At 38.5% G+C, this 21,980-nt stretch overlaps 1 protein-coding gene across 6 annotated transcripts in view; it reads left to right on the top strand.

Annotated features, from left to right (window-relative positions):
- The window catches only part of LOC130078743 (nuclear factor 1 B-type-like), an 86,540-nt gene extending 65,772 nt beyond the window's left edge, over nucleotides 1-20,768 (top strand). For 4 of the 6 annotated variants that reach the window (XM_056244394.1, XM_056244399.1, XM_056244398.1 and 1 more), the window contains exons 3-8: nucleotides 9,544-9,597; nucleotides 10,835-10,903; nucleotides 14,498-14,618; nucleotides 14,982-15,094; nucleotides 19,267-19,404; nucleotides 20,467-20,768. In XM_056244394.1, coding sequence (XP_056100369.1) covers nucleotides 9,544-9,597; nucleotides 10,835-10,903; nucleotides 14,498-14,618; nucleotides 14,982-15,094; nucleotides 19,267-19,404; nucleotides 20,467-20,732 — 761 coding nt within the window. In that variant the 3' untranslated portion in view covers nucleotides 20,733-20,768. The remainder of the gene's footprint in view (nucleotides 1-9,543; nucleotides 9,598-10,834; nucleotides 10,904-14,497; nucleotides 14,619-14,981; nucleotides 15,095-19,266; nucleotides 19,405-20,466) is intronic. The other 2 variants (XM_056244397.1, XM_056244396.1) reach the window with 2 other exon arrangements.
- The last annotated feature ends 1,212 nt before the right edge of the window (nucleotides 20,769-21,980 follow it).

Here is a 21,980-nt window from a genome sequence, read left to right as displayed (position 1 = left end):
AACTTTGTAGTTTTTTTCACATGCTTTTGCAACAGGACGCGGCATGTTGCTTCGTCGACCAAAGCGCAAGCCGATCTAGCTAGACCGGAAACAAAACAACAGGCACGCCTCACACACTTGTTTGGGTCTGCGAGCCGGCCAAATAGTTGGTTAACGTTACGTTTTGAGTGGATGACGAGCGCGAGACGCCGAAATGGATGCCAATACGATTCTGAATTGAAAGTTTACTTTTAAAAAGTTGCCAAATGGTTCCATTGACAAGACCAAAGTGATCTGTGTGTTTTGTCGTTGTGAACTGAGCTATCATCATCGCAGCACGTCCAGTCTGAAATACCACTTGATGATGGCCAAGCACACACACAGCTGATGCGAATTCTCCGCCCCCTCGTCAATATCAGGACCTCGTCAGTATTTCTTTCACCCTTTTATTGATGGACAGTGTTACATTGTGTGAGAGATTATTTGCTCCAAGAGAGAATGTTAGTGTGAAATTGAACACAGTATATGCCAATGTTGTTTTCAATAAAAAAACATTTGCTCAAAGCAAGCCGATCCACTTTTCCATGTTGATAATAGCATTAAAATGAGAAAAAATAATGGGCCAAAAAGAAATCAAGAGACATTTAGAATAGATAAAAATGTGTGATTAATTGTGATTAATCGCGAGTTAACTATGACATTAATGCGATTAATCGCGATTAAATATTTTAATCGTTTGACAGCACTAATATATATATATATATATATACTGTATATATCTTCTCCTCCATTTCTCTCAATCCGTTTGCCTCCCCATCTCTCCTCCTCTTAACTACTTGTGCGGAGTTAATGGACTGTTTTGGCTTGGCTCCAGCCACTGAGTGTCACCTCATTAGTGTTCCTCTCGACAGGAGCTACATACGGCAGAATGTCATTGGTTCCCCCCTTCCGCCTCCCCCGTCCTGATCTGTAGAAGCCTCCATGAATGGGGAAATGTGCATGCATAATTGAATCTATAGTCTCAGTCTCTTCATCCCTCCCTCCCTCTTTCTCTTCATTCCTCCTTTCCTCACGTCTGACGGCTACAAAAAGGCTTGGACATTTGCCACAGCTATGGCCGATGGTGGCATCCCACGACTCACGCACACTCATGCAAATGGACCGTTCACTTGGCCAATCAAACAACAATACGAGCAGAAGCGATACGCTGTCAGGGGGAGATTTTGGAGAGGTTTGGTCTACACTTGTCAACTTATTGATGTGTGTTATGACGACTAGGATCTGAGGCCCCTTTGGAACGAACGTGTGACTAAAGTTTGTAAGGCCAGACGGAGCAGTTGTGAGCGAGTTTTTTGATGTGCCCTCTATAGGCTTCGTTTTGTTACTGAGGTGGAAAACAGACACACACACATAGTGCTGTCACAGTGGTCCAGTCGTTTTTAATTTGACAGATGAGCCACCCTGGGTTCAGTGTTGTGCTGACATGGGAACATGTGTACATCGGTGCTCGCTGCGTGATGCAGTGTGCTTCTCAGCCATTGTGTGCGCTATATGCTTGTATGTCTTTATTAACACAGTGTGATATTGTAAAGACGTGTGCCTGAAGTTGCACATTGTGTGTGTGTGTGTGTGTGATGCCCTGAGTGACTTGTTTTCCCAGACACTTCTTTTATTTGCACTTTTTTAGCCACAGAAGGCAGTCTGAAACACACAATTTCTCTTTTGTTTCAGTCTTGCGCTCTCTCTCTCTCACACACACACTCTCTCTCTCTCTCTCCCCCTCTTTCTCTCTAGTTTTTCCTAGCATGATACACCCCACTCCTTTTTAATAGCCCCGTCCTGTCTCTACCATTGTTCGGTTCCTCTTTTCAACTCTATCTCTCTTTCCCACTCCTTTTCTTTCTCTTTCTGCTCAATCTCTCATTCATCCCTGGAGATTCTGACTTTAGCCTCCCCTCTTCATGTCTGCAATCAAGTGCTTGAGATCAGGCTAGAAACTGAGGCCAGTGTTTAATGTGAGGATGTGTGGCTGGGGAGAAACTTTTTTTTTTTTGGTGGGGGGATAGGGGGTTGGGGGTGGTAAGTGTCTGTCACTCGGGCATTAGTCCCATTTTCACACCCTGTCTGTCTGTGTATGTGTGGATAGATTGTGTCTCAGAGAGGGTCAGTGTTTGTCTCAGTCTGTGTGTAGTCTGATCTGTGACATGTTACCCCTTAGAATACTCGATAGAAGAAAACTGGAGTTGTAATCAGTGTCCTTAATAAAAACAGTATTGGCCCAATTAGAGATCTAAAGATTGTCCAATACAGAAAACCAACATCACCAAACCATGTTCAACCATTCAAGCAGTGAGTATATTATATTTACTTAACCTGAATTTTGAATATTTAAACAAATATTTAAATAAATATTCATTTGTATAATATACACTACCACAAAGTTTGGGCTCAGTTAGAGTGGCAGTAAGGACATTTACAATAAAATATTTCAATTTCAAATAAATGCTTTTCTTTTGAACTTTCTACTTATCAAAGTATCCTGAAAAAAAAGATAAAAGTTTCCACAAAAAGCACAACCATTTTCACTATGATAATAATAATAAGAAATGTTTCTTGCACACCAGATCAGCATATCAAACTGCTTTCTTAAGGAGGACTCTGAAGACTGAAACAATGACTGCTGAAAAAGATGTGGGAAATTAGTGGGTCAAAGTTAAATGTACAGTTTTGCAGTCATAAAGATCACAGAATGATGTGGTTGACCAATTGTAGTATCCCAGTGTGTTGTGCAATAATCAATATTTGAGCTATTTATTAGTTTATTTATTTATTTGCTTTTAAGATTTTTTGCATAATATGAATCATTGTAGCATCTAATATATGTAGCATTGATTAACAAAATACTTTGGCATAAACACATTGTTTAGCATGCATAATTTGCATATTTTTATGATATTTCAATATTTTCATTGAGTTGATATTTGTTAATTAAATGGTTAAATTTACAGAAGTGAGGTGATATTAACTGCACTATGAAATGACCATCAGTATGCAGTATATATGCCCATATACTGATGTCCTTTCAGAGAAGAGATGCCCATTTACACAAGCCTCATCTGACATTCACTCTCTATCTCTAGAGCTGGCACGCTGCTCACTATATCTATGTTTGGGTTACAACAAACTTTGATAAAGAGCTGTGATTTATCAACAATTGGCATAATGAATAGAGGGAAAAGTGAAACAAGTAGTGAGAGATATGCATCTGAAAGATTGATTTAAAGATGTAAACATTAAGAAAAAAAACAGAAGAGAAATGTTGAGTATAAGTAGAAGTATACACAAAGATCCTTCTCTGTGCACTTTTTGGGTATGCATGCTGATGTCAGCCATAGCGTGAGGTCATAAGAGCGGGTCAGTGACTAGCACACACAAACACACACTCAATCGCTGGGTGTCACTCAGTCACACACAATATTTACACAATTGCAGCTGTACAGTTCAAAACATTTGGGCCAGGACTGCCCATAATTAGAAGATATTTCTACCTCTCTGGTTCTCTCTGCTGCCTATCTCTCTCTCTCTCTTTCTCTTGCTCTTGCTCTCCCTCCCTCTGCTTGGCTCAGGATTCAGGATAGAGTGAAAGAGAGAGAGCGTTCTTGGCTCGGGCCTGGTTTCTTTGGCAAGCATAACAGTATATGTGTGCAGCTTTCTAAAATGGCTGCCAGACGCCTCCTCCTGAAATGTCGACGGTGTGCACGCGGCAGGTCTGTTTGCGTGTGCGTTTGCGTGCGCGGGGTGGGGGTATGATACAGTGAATTAAAGTTGTTGAAGTATGTGATAGCTCTCAACCACGCTCAAAACAAAGACAAGAGGCTGCTTGGGTTACATGGGGTCGGAGCCAAGTGTAAGTGTGTGTGCTTGTGTGTTTGGGTTCATAGATCCCAGATTCAGGTATTGGAGGTATTCTTCCCGCAGAATAACATTACGTTACATTGCAGGTGGAAGAAGTGCTGAAGGTATAATTGTGACAGCTGTATGGATGCTATCCAGTAGATTAGGTGGCACAAGGATACATTAGGGCATCGTATTTATGAAGTAAAAGCGATCCGCGATGAGCTCACCTTGCTTTTATTCATGTGGATATGATCCTAGATCGAATGTCTTCATCTTAGATTTTTAGTCACCAAGAAAAGCATCACTATTACTTTTGCTTATACTGTTAGGGAACAAACCCATAACTTTAAAGTGGTAGTTCACCCATAAAATGAAAATTCTGTCATCATTTACATCATTAAAAGGTGCCCTTTGACTTCCATTGTATAGGGGGAAAAAAGAGCCATTTTTTTTAATATCATCTTATATTCCACAGCAGACAGAACGACATACACTTTGGAATGACTTGAGGGTGAGTGCATATTGACAGAATTAAAATTTTTTGGGGTGAACTGTCCCTATAAAGTTACATGAGATTGCTCAGATTGTGTGGCCTTTTATGGTCGTGACACACCAAGCTGACAGTCGGCCACCAGCCAGTGCCATCATTGAGGGTCTGTCGGCCCAGTTTTTGCAGTGTGTCCCGCAGCATTGGCACTAGTCGGTTCACCGTCGGCAACTTTTCGGCCAATTGAGCATGTTGAATTGGTGCCAGAATGAAGAAAGTGAAGACCAACTGAACAACATGTTTCAAATTCAAAATCCACAGTCCTAGTTTCCCTTTTTGAATAACGTATATAGACTACTGCCACCTACTGTTATGGAAAGTTTTTTTTCTTTTAACGCAGGAGCAGAACATACCTGCTAGTTGGCCGTTGGCTGTAGTCTTTGTGGTGAATCAAAAAAAATTTTTTGGGCCCAAACACAGACTACACAAAGCGACAACACAGATGGCTTTCGTTGCCACTAGTTTGTTGATGTTGGCTCTGTGTGTCACAGCCTTTAAGGAGAACTCTGCTACTGCTTTTCTTACCCATCAGACTTTCGATTCTCACCTGGCGAATGATAAAATCAGTTTAAATATCCCAGAGGGTTTTAGAGTGCAGAATATCATTGGACTTGGGAGTGGACTCTTATGGGGCCAGTTAGAGATGCGCTAGCAATCACTAAGAATACCTTAACAACAGCAAGTTAACATGCTATAGACCACTCAGAAGACCTTAGAAAGTGCATTGCAATGCCCTAGCATCTACTCAAGAGCACCCTATCATTATGGCGAAGAGTTTAGCATGGGCAAACAGTCCACATTTTCTTCAGAAAAAAAGTAGTTATACCATACTTTCCTCATGGGTTACTGCACAAAGAAAGGAAAGATTCATTTTCCCCTCCTCGGTCTGCCCTCTCTCTTCCATGTTCTCTCCTCGGACAGTTTGTTTGTTTAAACAAGTGGCAGGGCTGTTGGGTGCCAAGGGTTGTTGTGTTTGGAGAAGCTCAGAGTGTTTCTGGGAGCTGTCTCTCTCTTATACACAAGCGCGCGCACACATACACAGCACTGCCCTGGCCAAACTGTTTAAATGTGTGGCTTATAGATATTTATTTTCAGAGCGAACCATCGGTTGCTTATTCAAACGCCCCACCATGTGTAAAGCACAGCCACACATACACAGCCACACACACACACACACATTATTATCATCTTGCTAGTTCCGGGTTGGGCCCTCTTTTGCCTTCAGAACTGCCTTAATTCTTTGTGGCATAGATTCAACAAGATGCTGGAAAAATTACTTGGAGATTATGATAGCATCATGCAGTATCTGCAGATTTGTCGGCTGTACATCTATTGCCACTTTTCTACTGTTGGGCGAAACCATTCTCTTTGCTTAACCATTCCATTCCATGCCGATCCGGCCCAGCCGGCACGGATATGGTTTCATTTTCCACTGTGGGGCTGATAACGGAGCTCTTTGGAATGTAATACAAATGTGTCAGTCGTTGCCTTGGTAATGCAACGGTTTACTGATGATATGAGAAAACTATCACGTCATGGAAGATGATCAGATATTTCTTTTAATTTTTATTATTAATTTGTGTTTGTCGCTCAAATAGTCAGCTACGGAGAAACTGGTTGCCAAAAAACAGACATGACAATCCTGAGTGGCGACATCACTACATGCATTCTACCAGCATGGTTAGCTAACCGTGCTGAGAATTCCAGGCGGAGAATGGTTTGTAATCATGCCCTACCAGGTTCAAGTGGAAACATAACTGGAACCGTTCCTTACCATTTTTAGAACCATTCGGCCCAACGGTAGAAAAACGGTTTATGATGCAAATCTTCCGTTCCACCATATCACAAAGGTGCTCTACTGGATTGAGATCTGGTGACTGTGGAGGCCATTTGAGTATAGTGAACTCATTGTCATCTTCAAGAAACCAGTTTGAGTTCATTTGAGCTTTGTGACATGGCGTGTTATTCTGCTCGAATAGCCATCAGAGGAAGGGTACACTGTGGTCATAAAGAGATAGACATGGTCAGCAACAATACTCAAGTAAGCTGTGGCATTTAAACGATGCTCAATTGGTACTAAGGAGCCCAAAGTGTGCCAAGAAAATATGCTCCACACCATTACACCACCAGCAGCAGCCTGAACCGTTGATACAAGGCAGGTTGGATCCATGCTTTTATGTTGTTTACTCCATGGTTTTATGTTGTTTGATTCTGATCCTACCATCTGAATGTCGCAGCAGAAATCGAGACTCATCAGACCAGTCAATGTTTTTACAATCTTCTATTATCCAGTTTTGGAGAACCCGTGCTAATTTAGCCTCAGTTTCCTGTTTTTTCCCCCTGGAGTGGTCTTCTGCTTCTGTAGCACATCTACTTCAAGGTTTCGACATGTTGTGTGTTCAGATATGCTCTTCTGCATACCTCGTTTGTAACGAGTGGCTATTTTAGTTAAAATTGTCTTTCTATCAGCTTAAACTAGTCTGGACATTCTCCTCTGACCTCTGTCATCAAGAAGGCGTTTTCGTCTGGCACCAACAACCATGCCACGTTCAAAGTCACTTAAATCACCGTTCTTCCCCATTCTGATGCTTAGTTTGAACTTCAGCAGATCGTCTTGACCTATCATCTTGTCTACTTGCCTAAATTAATTGAGTTTGCTGCCATGATTGGATGATTAGATGTTTGCATTAACGAGCAGTTGAACAGGTGTACCTAATAAAGTGGCCAGTGAGGGTATAATATATGCCATATTAAACTTTACAAAAGAGCTGGCGCTTGTAGATGTGGTATTACTTATTATGGAAAAACGTAAACTTTATTTTATATTTATTACAAAAATATTGAATATCCTGCTGAAATTAGCCATCTTTTCTTTATTTCATTGTGTGCCGTAGCAGTGTCTCTGGATTAGAGCTGTTTAAAAGTGTGTGCCATCTGCTCTATTGATGTGCCCTGTGTTTAATCACTCAACATCCATGCAAGATTGTACTTAGAGATGCAAACTATTCCTTTACCTCTCTCCATTTCTGTTTTCTCTCTTGGAGCATCGGCATAGTAGGAGATGTCTTTAAGCAGACTGATGGATGGTGTAGAACTTGCTTGTAAATTGTAGGGGGAGGGTAGTTGGCATAGGAACGGGCACTGTCACAATGCCAACCTGCTTCTGTCCAATCAAAGACTCAGTTGTTGGCCAATGGTGCAATACGCTTTCATGATTCAAACACTACTTAAGATGTTATTTATTATGTGGGGAAAAAATAGTCGAAGCTTAATGCAGAAATAACTCTTAAAATTTCTAACAAGTGCACAGGACAAACCACGAGTGGGGATTTTTCTCCTCCTCTCGCTCTATCTTAATTTTCTCCAGACTTTTTTCTTCTTAATATATGGTGTTCCCTCCCTTTCTTTGTCATTGTTGAGCTGAAGCCAAGAACATTCCATTTTTGCAGCTCTGTTTAATGGTCATTTTTGAGGGGGGTGGGATTTATTCCCATCTCTCTATCTCTTACTCTCCCCTTTTAACTTTCACTTCTGAAATGAAGCTTAGGAAGGAACAAGAGTAATGTTCCAGCTCATTTTCTCTCTTTTCCCCCACATTTATTTACTAAAAGCCAATATTTAGGCATCATAATTGCATTGTCCAATATCAGTGTTGAGTTGGTCGGTTAACTAAAAGGAGTTTTATTGCTCCTTTTAGGTAAAAAAACAAAACAGCAATGCCTTATTGTTTAAGCATGTGGGATGTTTTAGTATTATATTGGTTATCGGCCTATATGATTGCTTTATTATTATTATTATTATTATTATAAATATCAATCCATATTGAATATATAGATCATCTGGTACTAGATATTTTTTTGCACAACCTCATTTATCCTTTTTTTACATTTAAATAAATGTTAGATGACAGCAAAAGCAACCTAAATGTAATATTTAAAAACACTAAGTAAATATTATATTAATTTAGTATAATGTAATAACATTGTTAAATGTAATCTATGTAAAAAAAAAAAAAGCATTTTCATACTATACAATAGAATGTTGTGATACCTAAATTCACTTTAAAGCTATAGATTTTATTGTGTTTTATTAATTAAATCGCATAGGATTTAAAATCGGCTATAACATGAAACTATTTATCGGTTTATTGCTATCGTCCAGAATTTTTATATCAGTGAATCCTTAATATGTTGCTTGTTGTGATCTTGAAATAAGCAGATTATTAAATGAGCTCCTGAAAAGACTGGGATAATGCAAGCCGCTATCATTAGCACTGTAGGGTCAAGGAAGGGTCTTCCTAAAGGTTTTGTAAGGTAACATCATTAATCATGTAACACTTAAAGCACACATCAATGGCAGGCAGGATTCTTCTCATTTTTCCATCTTTTCCTCCCCTACTCCTCTACTTTGCTCATGCTCTTCAAGGTGGGGTGTGTATTGTATCTCCATTTTACTTTTGAGGCACGTTTCAGCTTTGCCTTTAACTGTTCCTACATCCTTCTTTTTTCCTTCCCCTTTTCTTCTCCCGTTCCCCCTCACTGAAAGAAACAAGCATGTAACTGCACACATCTGGCCTGTCCTGTCAGGACCCAGAAACTGTAGTTTCCTTTTCAGGCCGTTTACTGTACCAAGTTCTTTCTTTGTGTTGGGTTTGTTGCCTATTTGCTTAAATCGAGCTGCATGATGTGTAAAACCTGATGATCATGTTCTTCAGCATGCTTTGTGATGATCCAAAGAGCATCTGACTATTTTTACAAAGAGTTCACACATGATCAGTCACAAATTTGCAGAAATGGAAATAATTCTTTTTCAGTTTATACCAGTGATGTTCCATGTTGTAAAATCCTAAAGATTTCAATTTGTTTCCAGATTAAAATGTAAAATATGTGGTCTTCTGGATCCTATTGTTTGTTGTTTATATATTGTGTATTTGTGTTGTTTTGATTTTTCTGAATTTTCCTCATTTCCTAATGTCAACAAAACCATAACAGCTAAACAAACATTGGAAAACACTGCCAAGTGGATGATAAATTAGAGTGAAGTGCAGTACTGTCATCTGTAGACCTACTGTTCTTTCTGGGTTTTGTGTTTTAATCCACCAACTTTATTTGTGTTTTCAGACTCTCAACAGTCAGGAAGTCCAAGCAACAATGAGCCTGGCAAGAACCCTCCAGGTATGTCAACGTAATACATTAATGCACAAATGCACATAAATCTACATCTGCAGTCAAGGGTTTTAAGTAAACTATTGCCAGGTGCTGGTGTACCCATAATAATGACACCCCATAAAGACAGATAAATCCTGTATGACATCAATGTTAGATGGTTGTTTACTTCATTTTCATTATATTGTTTCAGGGTTCCCAAAGTCATGGACAATCTAAAAATATCTGGGAATTTTAAAATTGTGATTTATAAATAGTTTGAGTTATGCTCACTTCTTAAATATTTCATCAGCTAGAAATGTAGAGTAATTATACAATGATAAAAACGTTTTATTTTATTTAAAAAATGTACAAATAACAAATTCATAAACATCGAATCTAGTAATCATTCACAAATGACTAGAAAAAAACATTATGGAAATTCAATTATCAAAAGGTGTGGGACCCCTGAGTTTGTGAGATGTATGTGTTTTTGTGTACATATATTTGTAACTGGATATAAGCTGTACTTGTAGGCTTATAACTCATTTTCAGAGAAGAGAAACAGATATGTATCTCGTCATTTGCCACTGAAACAACTTACAACTACTGATCAGTTGGTCACTCAAACCAAACCAGGTCTCAAATAAACTCTACTATAAATATATGTCATGTAATTAATTAGCAGCTTTGAATTAAAGCTAAACTTTCCTTTATATTGCACAGTCCCACAAAAAAAAAAATCAAAACTTGTCTTCCAGTTGAACTTTTTTGCTTTTTTAGAGAAATTATACCAAAACAGGCTTATTTGATCAGACTATATGAAAGCAGACCATGTCATGTCTGCGTTTTTTACAAGAAAAAACAGAAATGGCCATTTACTGTATATAAAACAAGCCATCCTGTTGGGCTTTGCGGTGCTTTGTGGGAAAGATTTGAATCTTCCTGGCATGCTCTAGGAGGCTGACCCTGTGGGGCTGGCCTTTTTTTGGCACAAGTCTGGAATGCAGTGTTACGTACTAGTTGGGTTTCTCTGAACCTAATCGATCTCTAGTCTGTACATAATACATGTCACAGTTAGTTTTGTCACAATCCCTGAAAGTAAAAATTAAATTGAGACGAGGACGAAAGATTATTTGTTTAATCTATGTGGAAAATAAAATGTTTTCTGATGCCTGCTCACCAAACACACAGCATTTGAAATGTCCTCATGTGTATGTGTTAAGTAAGGACATGTGTCTCAAGAAAATGCTTTTGTCTCCCACAGTTTACTTGGAAGAGAGCTTTATTAAATCAGGGGTCTTTAGTGTTTCGGAGCTGGTGAGAGTATCCAGAAGTAAGTCTCTCTCTAAACATGTGCAAACACACACACACACACACACACATACACACACTGGTTTCACTACTGTATGTTAGTGAGGGCATCTCGTAGACGCATGGTTTTATACAATTTTAAACAAGTACATGGATTTATATTTTATACAGGTAAAGATACTGCAAACGCATAAACCTACTCGGGAAGCATCTAGAAAAATTATTTATAGGGTGGCATGAGGACTATTAGGGGTAGCAATACCAAAGCAAATATCCATGCATAGTTATTGTAGATTTATGGCCTGACATACACATTTATGTTCATGAATATGTGAAACGGTTGCATTACCACAGCGTAATCATCTATTCTGTCTAAAAATAAATAAAAATAAAACCGAAACTTTTGAATTTGCTAACATTAGAAAGAAATGCCCAAATATCAAAACACTAATACTGGATCAGTTTTGCAAATACTGTTTGAGTGTCTGTTATTTACAGAGGTCGAATTGTCTGTATGTGGATGCTATGAAACAACAGCAACACTTGGTTGCTGAACACTCAGATCATCTATCTATCTATTCTGACCTAACTTCAAACTATTTTTAATTTTAAAACAAGACAAGCAACATAAAATGTGTCTTTTAAACTTTTCAATCTAGTTAATTAAGATTAGATTCTTACCCAACTATCCAAAAAAATAATCAGCTATCAGTTTCCATGATCGGGATCTCCTTATTGATTTAATTTTATTTTATTGTCAGATGGCAAAAAGGTCTATATCCATGATGAAAGTGAAACGGGCATTCATATAATTTGCTCACATCATATACGGACGAGATTAGATTTCTCAGAAAACCTCTGTGTTAGCCAATTTTCAGATTCACGAACAAATGGATAAACAATCAATTTGTTCGTAAACTGGGCTACACTGGTTGCGATGTGTGTTTCTGACTCACTAAGAACTGATTCATAAGAGTCATTTTTAATGAAGCTGACTACACAGGGAATGTTCCATGTGTGTGCAACCCACAGGGACAGTTTATAGAAAAATGTGTTTTCTTCCCATTATTTTGTGGTACACTTTTTTTTTTTTTTTTGTGTCATCAAATGCCGCTGCGCTGCTGAAAAGATTGGGTGACAATGCTTTTCCTTAGGATGCCATTTGCCATCCCATGCCACCTCTGTAGATCTGCCCCTGAACCTACTCATCAGATAAATCTGTTGAAATCAGTAGATTTGATGTAAACATGACCTTCAAATAGTGTGAACCACTTCATATGTCCTGGCAAGTATATTTTTGAGAAGTTTCACTAAATGTGTTGGAACATTTAAAAAAAATGTGGCTCTCAAAGTATAGCTAAACCTATAAAAACACATTTATCTAAAGGAGGACACACCATGGACTTTTGTTTTTACTAGTAAAAATATGAATCTACTAGACCCAAACCCTAGCTTAAAAATAAAATATTTAGCATTTTTAGAGGGGGGAAAACCTGAATGTTTAAATGAATGTTATGATTATATTTATATACATTTATATATAATCTACAAATGAATTTAGGGAGGTTGTCTCCAAGGGGAATTTTTTCTAACTTCTTGCGACAGCTTCACCCCACAAGTATAGCTAAGTAAACATACAGAGCAACAAAACCAGCATGCTCTATGCTGAGGCATTCCTGATTTAGCAAGGGAGGGACTTGCCCAGAACATCTGTGGAAAATCCAGTCTAGTGGGTCTTGTGTGTGTGTTCACAAGTTTTGGTGCACAAGCATACAGTAGTTTATGTGTAGACATGCCTGTTCTCATCAGAGAGGATGACAGATGTTCCAAAAAGAATCTCTCTTTGATAGCTGAGGACAATTTTGCCCTCAGGCAAGATTTGTACTAATTGCCATAGGGTTTATCAGGGCCTGAAACACACACACACACACACACACACACACACACACACACACACGTTTACCCTCCACACATACACACACACAAAGACACTCATATTCACCGTATGATGCACTTGGTGACGCTGTAACTGATCCATGTCACACCTAAATGTAACACGACGCTCTCGATCTGTCCCACATACACACACACACACACTACCATAATTGTGGCCTCTATGATCCTCTGCTCTTTGGAAAGGCATTCAAACAATAAAAGCACTACAGCCATATGACTTACCTGCAGGAAACGGCATGTACCAAAAAACAGCAGAACAATGGAAGGTCTGTCAACTTCCTGAACAAACTGACAGTTTATTGCACACTTAAGGTTTTAAATGTATAATTTAATGGGCATTGTGTTGCTCTGTAATGCAGTTCAGATGAGGTTATAGTGAACACTGTATATATTGTTGTGGGTGCTCATATTAACTACTAGAACAAATGTCATACCTGCTCACCTGCATTCATGTGGTGGCAGCAGGTCTTTGGCTCAGTGCCAGCAGAGACTGACAGCAATTTTTTATGTTTCCTGCACCTCAGAGCCTCAGGTCATATCATGTCATACACGAAAACACACACTCTGCTAAAACTTCATGACACATCTCCTTAAACTACTGCAAAAGAGAGATAAAAAAAAAAAAAAGTAAGAATATTTTTCAGCCATGTGTTTTAGGTTTTATATACATACATATGTTATACAACACCCAGTTGTTTGTACGCCTATCCTTATCAGGACTGTACACATGACTAATGTTTTTTTTACTAAGCTAATTATATTTTCTATCCCCTAACATCACCCCTAAACAGAATCCTCACAGAAAAAAATCTGCATTTTAATTTTTTTTATAGAAATTACGAAGACAGCTGGATATCCTCATAATGTAAGGGTAGAGACCTGAAACTTGAATACACACTACATTATGTGGACATTCATCCTAATTTATCCTTTATGTAATGTAGGTCAAACCAGTACACACACACTATGATTAATGATAGGAAATAATATCACATTTCTAAACTTAAATATAATAATATAATTAATAATGTAATGTAATATAAAATGTAAAATTTACACTTTTTTGCATTTGGCAAATATTTGTATTCAGAGCAACTTATAGCTTATAACATGATACGTATGTTATCAGCACATGTGCTCCCTTGAAACTAAAACCACTGCCTTAATAAACACAGATACTGCCAATGAAAGATGTGCTTCAGTGCTACAGTGTACATTAGCCAGCTTATAAATCACCAGCATATTATGAAAGGTATGTATATTTTTTGAGGAATAGTAGGTATAGAGCTATCTGTTCATGAAAGACCAAACTAGCTTTGTCATGCTATTGTATGTAAACAAAGAGGCTAGTGACAGAGGTTAGACCGCTGAACGGTACTCTGGCTCTTGTGGTTTCTCTGTAGATATGATATCTCTGACACACTTCATACTGTTACAGCCCCTACGCCTGTTCTCTCTTAGATTGAGTTACAGCTACATGTTTGGGTTTGCCTTCATGCAAATTCTGCCCTGAATAACAGCTTCTAACTGAGAGCCAGAAAGAGTTTGTTAAAAGTGATTTAGTTGATTGACTCTTTATGCCAAAATGATGTTAGTTACTCGACATTTCTACCTATCCCTAACCACTGTCTTTTCTCTCTCTTTCTGCACGTCTCACCAGCTCCTATCACACAGGGTTCAGGAGTGAACTTCCCTATGGCTGACATGCCAAGTCAGCCATATTATCAAGAACTGAACTCAGGAGTGAGTTTACACCGGTCCCTCTCATCTCCTCCTGGCAGGTTAGCATGCATGTTCAAACACATACATTATTAAACCTGTTTGTTGTCTTCAGTGTAAGATCAGCTTCACAAAAGATCAGCTAAACAAAGCTGCAAATTGTTTTTATAAAAATGTAACCCATATTTGAAGAAAAAACAGTTCTAAAGCTAAATTAAAACAGTTGTTTAAATGTATTAATTCAATTTTGCCCCACAATATGTTACATTTAGAGTTAGTCTGGGTCAAAGTTCATTAAAATATCCCTTATGCCCTCTATTCTAATTACGAAATTGGTGATTTAAAAAAAAAATTATTTTCAATGTCACAGCACAGATTGGTGTAGTCCGAAGTCAGATGAATGCATGTTCTTCTGTCCTCTGCAGTAAGCGGCCTAAGACGATCCAAGAGGACAGTATGGAGACTAGTCCCACCGGGCCAGACTTCTACCCATCCCCCAGTTCCCCGGCCAGCAGACCCTGGCATGAGAGAGACCAAGGTGAGAGAGACTGTTCATGGTCAAGACTTGCTCTCATTTCATTATCATGTGAGCATTAAGCTCATTTCCTCAATTTAAGCACTACTAAGAGCTATTCAGCACTGTTTCTCTCTTTTAACCCTCCCTCTCTCTATGTCCTCTGTGTGAAGATCTTTTCTGTGTGATTTTCCCCTTTCTTCAGTTCTCAGTAAAGTGTGATGTTGATAAACTGGTCTTCATTCTTGCAGCACTTTGTGAACTCCAGTATTCATGCAAAACTGAACAAAACACATCAGTCAGCATCAGCCTGTGGCATTCTCATAACCTCAGCTGTCCTTCTAACACTTCTGCATCAATAATGATATTCTGAAATTATGACCATTTGAAAATGTCAGTTGTATAAAATTTCAGTTTATTTATTTATTTATTTATTTTGCTCTTTTTATTTATGGAAGCATAGTGCAATTGCAAATTAGGGCCTGCATTTTTCTGATAAGTCACACAATGAATAAATAGAATGTAATCTCAACTTTTTGCATTAATTGAGCCTCATATGTCCAGAAATTGTAGGTTTTGGTGAAGGATTTTCATTCCTGTGCGCTATGCAGTTTAACATAACTAGAAAGAAAGAGCAGGTTGTTCTGCTGTATGTTTTGTATGTTTTGATTGAAACCTTCGATAAGACGTCATTTATTAAGAAGAAGTGTCACATTTTCACAGGGTGGAACTGTTCAGTCTTGTTTTGTGTGGGCAAAATGTGTGTATTAGTATTGGGTCTGGTTTCATTCTTTTGTAGTTTAATGGCTACATTTAAAGGACTGTTTAGCCCAATTTAAGCCTAGTTTAAACAACATAGAATATATAATATTGTCGATATAAAATTATTAATGATTCATTTCTGCACTATTAACAACATCAAATAAATCCTAAAGTACTTTAAATACATTTTACAAACGTTTTTAGACAAAATCCCCAAAATAGTTTTCTTAATTTTAGCAAAGAAACAAAACAATAAATCTGTTTAAATCTGTCAGATGGAGATCAGACTAGCCTGGTTTCCTGTCTGCATTGGTATTTGATTAGGCATGTTTCCTCCTTCAGAAAAGGGGATTTGTCTGGCGTGTGGCAACTGTTGAACTTGACCTGATCTCTAAAATGGGTGTGTCAAAGGTCAGAGCAGGGTTGTGACCTTTCAGTTCAGACCCCAGACCCAGATGGGATGGAAGGGGGAGGGGTGTGTGGCAAGGAATGAAAGGAGAGATCTTCTGTTCTAACAATGAGTTTGCACCATTAGTTACTCTTGTTACTCATTCGCTCACATGACTGTCACCCAGTTCTGTAGCATTCAGTTCAGATCTTAGCTAAAATATGTTAGTTTTAATAGATAAAAAAAAAAACGTTCCGTGTGAAAAATGTAGATTTTAGCATGTAATCAAGAGAGATTGTTTTTGTACAGTGTGTGTGTTAGAGACAGACAGAGAAACAGGCAGGTGTGACAGCGTCTGTTTGAACTTGTCCCTTGACGACCAACAGGTGGCCAGTATAAGAGGGAAAGGGAGAATTTGAGCACTAAAAAATACAACACTCAGCTATTTCAACAAAAAAAAAAGTCTTTAATTGTAGTTAATTCAAGTTTCATAATCATTTCCCAGGCAGCAGGACACATTCCACTGTACATAAATGTTATGTCTTATTTTCTAGTTATGCACTTGTTTTTGTTTCTTGTGTTAGGGCTGTCAATTTAATACCTGAATTTAGTTTGATTATTTTGGAAAAAAAATAATGTGATACAAAATTAGAGCCTCAAGTCTGTGTCTATTTAAGGATTTACTCATCTGCTAAAATGGTGACAAAAAATGATCTTAATTTGGTCGATTTTCTGGTCGATTTATTATTACTATTTTTTCCCCCCTGGACTTTTGCTGATGAGCTGTTGTGAAAGATGGAGGGAGGAGTGAAGAGGGGGATGTGGTAGAATAGAGCTCATGAGAAAGTGGTTGTTTTGTAAAAGCCATATCAGAAGGAGCGAAGCATGAATATTAAAGCCATATGAGGTCTTGACAAAAGGAAACTGTCTCAGCCAAAGCCTAGTCCTCATGTGCACAGAAACACACTCGCACACCCACACCCACACCCACACACTCGCGCACACACACACACACGCACACACACACACACACGGATTTCGGATATTGCCATCCTTGTGGGGACATTTTGTCCCCATAACGTAGGGTTTACCAGGCCACACACACACACACACACACACACAACACACACACACACACACACAGCACACACACGCACACACACACACACACTCGCCAGTAAAATACCTTTCTAATTTCATATCAAATCAACTTTGTGAAAAGACAATGTCATTGTATGGCCACTGCCTCAATAAAGTTGCAAGTCTCACTCTCTCCATTTCTTTTTCTCTGGTATGCTTGAAAAAAATTAATATATCAGTTTTCCCAATCTGTGTTCTTCAGATGCGTGTGTAGTCATTCCCTGGTCATGCATACATACAAAACATGCTCGTTTTTGTGTGCTTTTTTTTAAGGCTTTTGGGAGAGCAAATTCTCCTCCTGTCACCTTCTTACTTTCTATATCCCACCCACCTTCATTCTCTTATTCCTTCCTTCCTTCCCTCTTTCCTCAAACACAATATGGATATTCCTGAGGGAGCACAATCCTGCCTTCTAACAGCTTTTTTTCTTCCTTTTTTTCAATGTTCTGTTGCAACAGGTGTGATGACAAAATATTATTCGAAAGCCTTATGCTAAATTCGGACATGTTGAAACAGGAAAATGCAGTCAAAAATGTTTTTAAGAAAAATAATTCATGTTTCAGAACCATACCGTATAAAGCTAGGCTCTGTTAAAGTGCTGTACGTCAAGGTTTATCTGTAGATTCTGTCTATAAAACTATTACGATATCTATTTATAGTTGTGGAATCATGTTAGGTTTTTCTGTGTAAACTTCTTTTTGGTCAAATCTGTTTCTAAAAATGATTTATGAGCGCCTTGTTCAGCAGTTTACAACCCTAATGTGTCTTTTTATATATATTTGAATATTTTTAAATGCAATTAAATAGATAAAAAAAAATACTGCAAATAACATTGTAAATGTTCTCAATTGTCTGGTCATTGGCAGTAATGGTAAACAGTAATTTAGGAAATTTGGGACCCTGAATAGGACACACAGACACATGGAATCCCCCTACATTCCAATGCCTTTGTGTTATTTGAGTCAAGATCATTTACCTTTTTCCTGCCAGAGAGAGAGAGAGAGAGAGAGAGAGAGAGAGAGAGAGAGAGAGAGAGAGAGAGAGATGAGAGAGAGAGAGAGAGAGAGAGAGAGAGAGAGATAGAGAGAGAGAGAGAGAGAGAGAGAGAGAGAGAGAGAGAGAGAGAGAGATGAGAGAGAGAGAGAAGAGAGAGAGAGAGAGAGAGATGGATTGAGAGAGAGCGTGAGAGGAGAGAGAAGAGAGAGAGAGAGAGAGAGGGAGAGAGAGAGAGAGAGAGAGAGAGAGATTTAATGAAGTTAAGATATAGAGACGTAGTCGTGATTGATTCATTCATCTAAAGCATCTGTGCATATCCAAACACACAATCTCAAGACAGAATACAACTTGAGAAAGGGTTTGCAGATATGTCATTAGCTAGCTGTTCTCTGTTCTTCCACCTCCCTCACTTTTCTCTAATTCATTATTCATTGCGTCTGCCTCCTTTCTTTCTGTTTTCTCATCATCATCTTTGATTGTCAGGGAGGAGCGCCATAGACATGCAGGCCAACCACTATGTCTCCTCCATGTCTGCTGATGAAGAGAATTTTTTTTGTCTCTTGAAGTAGATATGAAGTTAATCTTTTTCTTAAACAATCAAAACAAGATAGATGATACACTGCATCGCACTACTGAGAGGGGCTGTGAAAAGAAACAGCATAAGAAAACATGAAAATGTCAGAATAATGTGTTCTTATGTTGTTGACTATTTTTTTGATGCTCAGTCAGTAATTTTGGCGAATATTTAGTCGCCTAGTCAATTAAGACCTTTTTTCTTTAAGTTTTTTTTTTAATGCGTAAGTTCTGCTCATCCCAGATTTTGATTTCTTACATTGTTTAATACTTTGAGAAAGATCTTGTAGGCAAGTTTATATCTGACATCCCCCGTCTATTTTTTTTTCTTCTTCAGAAGATATGTCCTCTCCCAGCATGATAGAAGCCAGAGAAGACATTATTCAGCCCCACATCTACCACAGGACTCTTCACCTCGGCTCAGCACCTTCCCCCAGCACCACCACCCAGGACTTGACCACCGTTGGCCATAGTGGTATTAGTTTCTAAAAATACTTCTCACAATCCTTCCCTGATTCAAGCAAACCTTCTAACAACCACTGAACATTTTGAACGCTATTGCTGCCTTAAAGCACTCCTCAAAATTTTCTCTTACTGTATGAGTTCGATTGTTGTATTTTTATTGTGATCTTAAACTTAAATGGGCAATTTCATTGTCTTTCTGTTTCTATTTCTCCAAAATAATGTTAGGCCGCCTAGTAAAATACAAGCATGTGCATTAGGTGTGTATAGTAATTGATGTTTTTTTTTTTTATCATTTTTGTACTGCCACTTGGTCATAAAAAAAAAAAAAGAATCACACTCAAAATGCAAGGCAGAGAGAGAGATTGTAACCATATTTACAATTAACCATATCTAACTGATGATCTACACTTCCTATAGACTGGGCTGTCTAACAGCCCATCGTTTAAAGGAATCCACAAAACTCCCACACTGGCGAGCTAACTTTTTTCAGGCGCGAGTGTCTCGCTATCTGTATGTACATCTGTCATCTCCGATATGATTTTGTGCGGCAGTAGTAGCACTACGCAGCACTGCTTCATCTTCTTTTTTTTAATTTTATCACAACAACCAGGGTTACGGTGAAATATCACCACCTACTATGTTGGAGTGTATATGCCGCATTTATTTACAAGATTTTGAATGTTAAGTATTAACATGAAATTTATATTATATATATATGAGACAAAATAGTATTTGATTATCATCAGTACCACTGTAACTGTTTATGACAAATACCATTTTGTTTCCACCATAATTCTTTAAATGACACGACTTCGGGAAAGTCGGGGCTTAAAACAAAATTCCACATTTCTCACTGTAGACATGACTTTATGGGTGATGTTCATGCTCTCATCAGCCCTTAATATATTCATTCATTTCAAAACATAGTATTTTAAACATTTTTACATAGGTTTTTGTGTAATGTGTGGTATGGCTTCTTGATAATACCTGTGAGAAAATAACTTTCATCGAGTTTACATGTTGTCAAATTAAAATCTATTAGTAAAGTAGTTGTTTTTCTCTGCATGTGCAGTAATTTCCACTAGGAGTCACCTCCGCATTCGCCTGCAGTTTTCCGGCCCTGCCATCCATCCCCCAGCCCCCTCGCCCTACATCTCTCATGGCGCCTACCGCTACCCACCGCACCTCCAACCCCACCCGACTCCCTCAAGAACTACATGCCAGTCTTACGACCCGTCCAGCCCACAGAGCAGCCAGGTCTGTATGGACGTACTCACGTACACACAAAGACTAACGTACACGCGCATTAACCCAGACCCTAATGCAATCATACAATAATTAGTACAGTTTATCTGTACTAGAACAGAGCCTTTAAATCTCTCATGACTACGTGTGTGCATTGTCCACAATACCATAATAGATGCCAGCTGTTAAAATAGGGGTGTTGGTTTAACGTCTCAGTTGAAATATTCCCTTTCCTGAGACCGCGCAAGAACAGATTCACATTTATAAAATACTTGAAATAACATGCATCACGTGTACCGTAAATTCTCCAATCATAATCATCATGTTGTCACATATGTTAACCATACCGTGAGCTAAAGGCGTTTTACCCCCATAAAACTTGAGACCCTCATTGTAAGAGCACATGCTGTAAACACAAAAGTGCTTTAGCGCAGTTTTCTTCTTTTTCTGCCTCTACCTCTCGTTGCCTGTCTGTCTTGGTGTCTCTGGTTGTTCCCAGTGCAATCGGACTCAGTTTGATTAACAGGCCACATTGTTTCAGCACGGTAATTGACCCAGTTTAGCTAACGAAACACAAAATCATTAGTGGTTTTCTCTGTCGGCGCCTTGTCTAAATCAGTTCAGAGCCGAGCGCGAAGCCAAACGACGGCCCTCTCCATCCAGCTGTGGCGACTGTTTACCAGCAGCGGCGTAATGAAGCGAAGGGGAATGAAAAAGAGAGAGAGAGGAAAAAAAACGCAACAACAAAAGCAAGTCAATAAACACTCCAACCATGGCAGCCACTGCGCATTAGCACAAACACACAAGCACTCAATGTGTCTCCAAACTCTATGAAAACTACTTGAGATTCCTAAAGTATGAATTAAGAGAAAATATGGGGAATATTTATGTTCTATCATATAATTTAATATAGGCCATTATGTCTTCATTGTTATATGAAAAAATACCTCATTCCTGTTAATTGAAGGACTTGAATGTTTTGACTCCTCCTCCTTTAGCTGGTGATGGATGGGGCTCTTGTTGAAATAGAACTTCTGCATCTCTGCCAAGCAGCCTCAGACTGTCCCACTCATCTTAAATTAGTACCACAAAATTTTAAAAAAGGCCAAGCCTCTCTAAACATTTTGTTAAGGGAAATTTAAACTTTGTTTATTTCGGGTTAACACTTATAGTTCCCTTTTGCTTGAAGATATTTGATACCTCTCTTGTGTTGCTTAAACTATGCGGAATGTAGAGGAAAGTCAATAACAAACAACAAAAAAGAGGTAAAGTTAGAGTGGGTAATTCAGGTAAAAGTATCTAATTTGCTTGTGGTATTACCATTAACACAGTCTCTCTCAT

The sequence above is a fragment of the Rhinichthys klamathensis genome, unplaced genomic scaffold (genome assembly GCF_029890125.1).
Source record: "Rhinichthys klamathensis goyatoka isolate OS25496 unplaced genomic scaffold, OSU_Roscu_1.1 h1tg000973l_1, whole genome shotgun sequence".
Lineage (NCBI taxonomy): Eukaryota > Metazoa > Chordata > Actinopteri > Cypriniformes > Leuciscidae > Rhinichthys > Rhinichthys klamathensis.
This window is presented reverse-complemented; position numbering and strand designations above follow the sequence as displayed.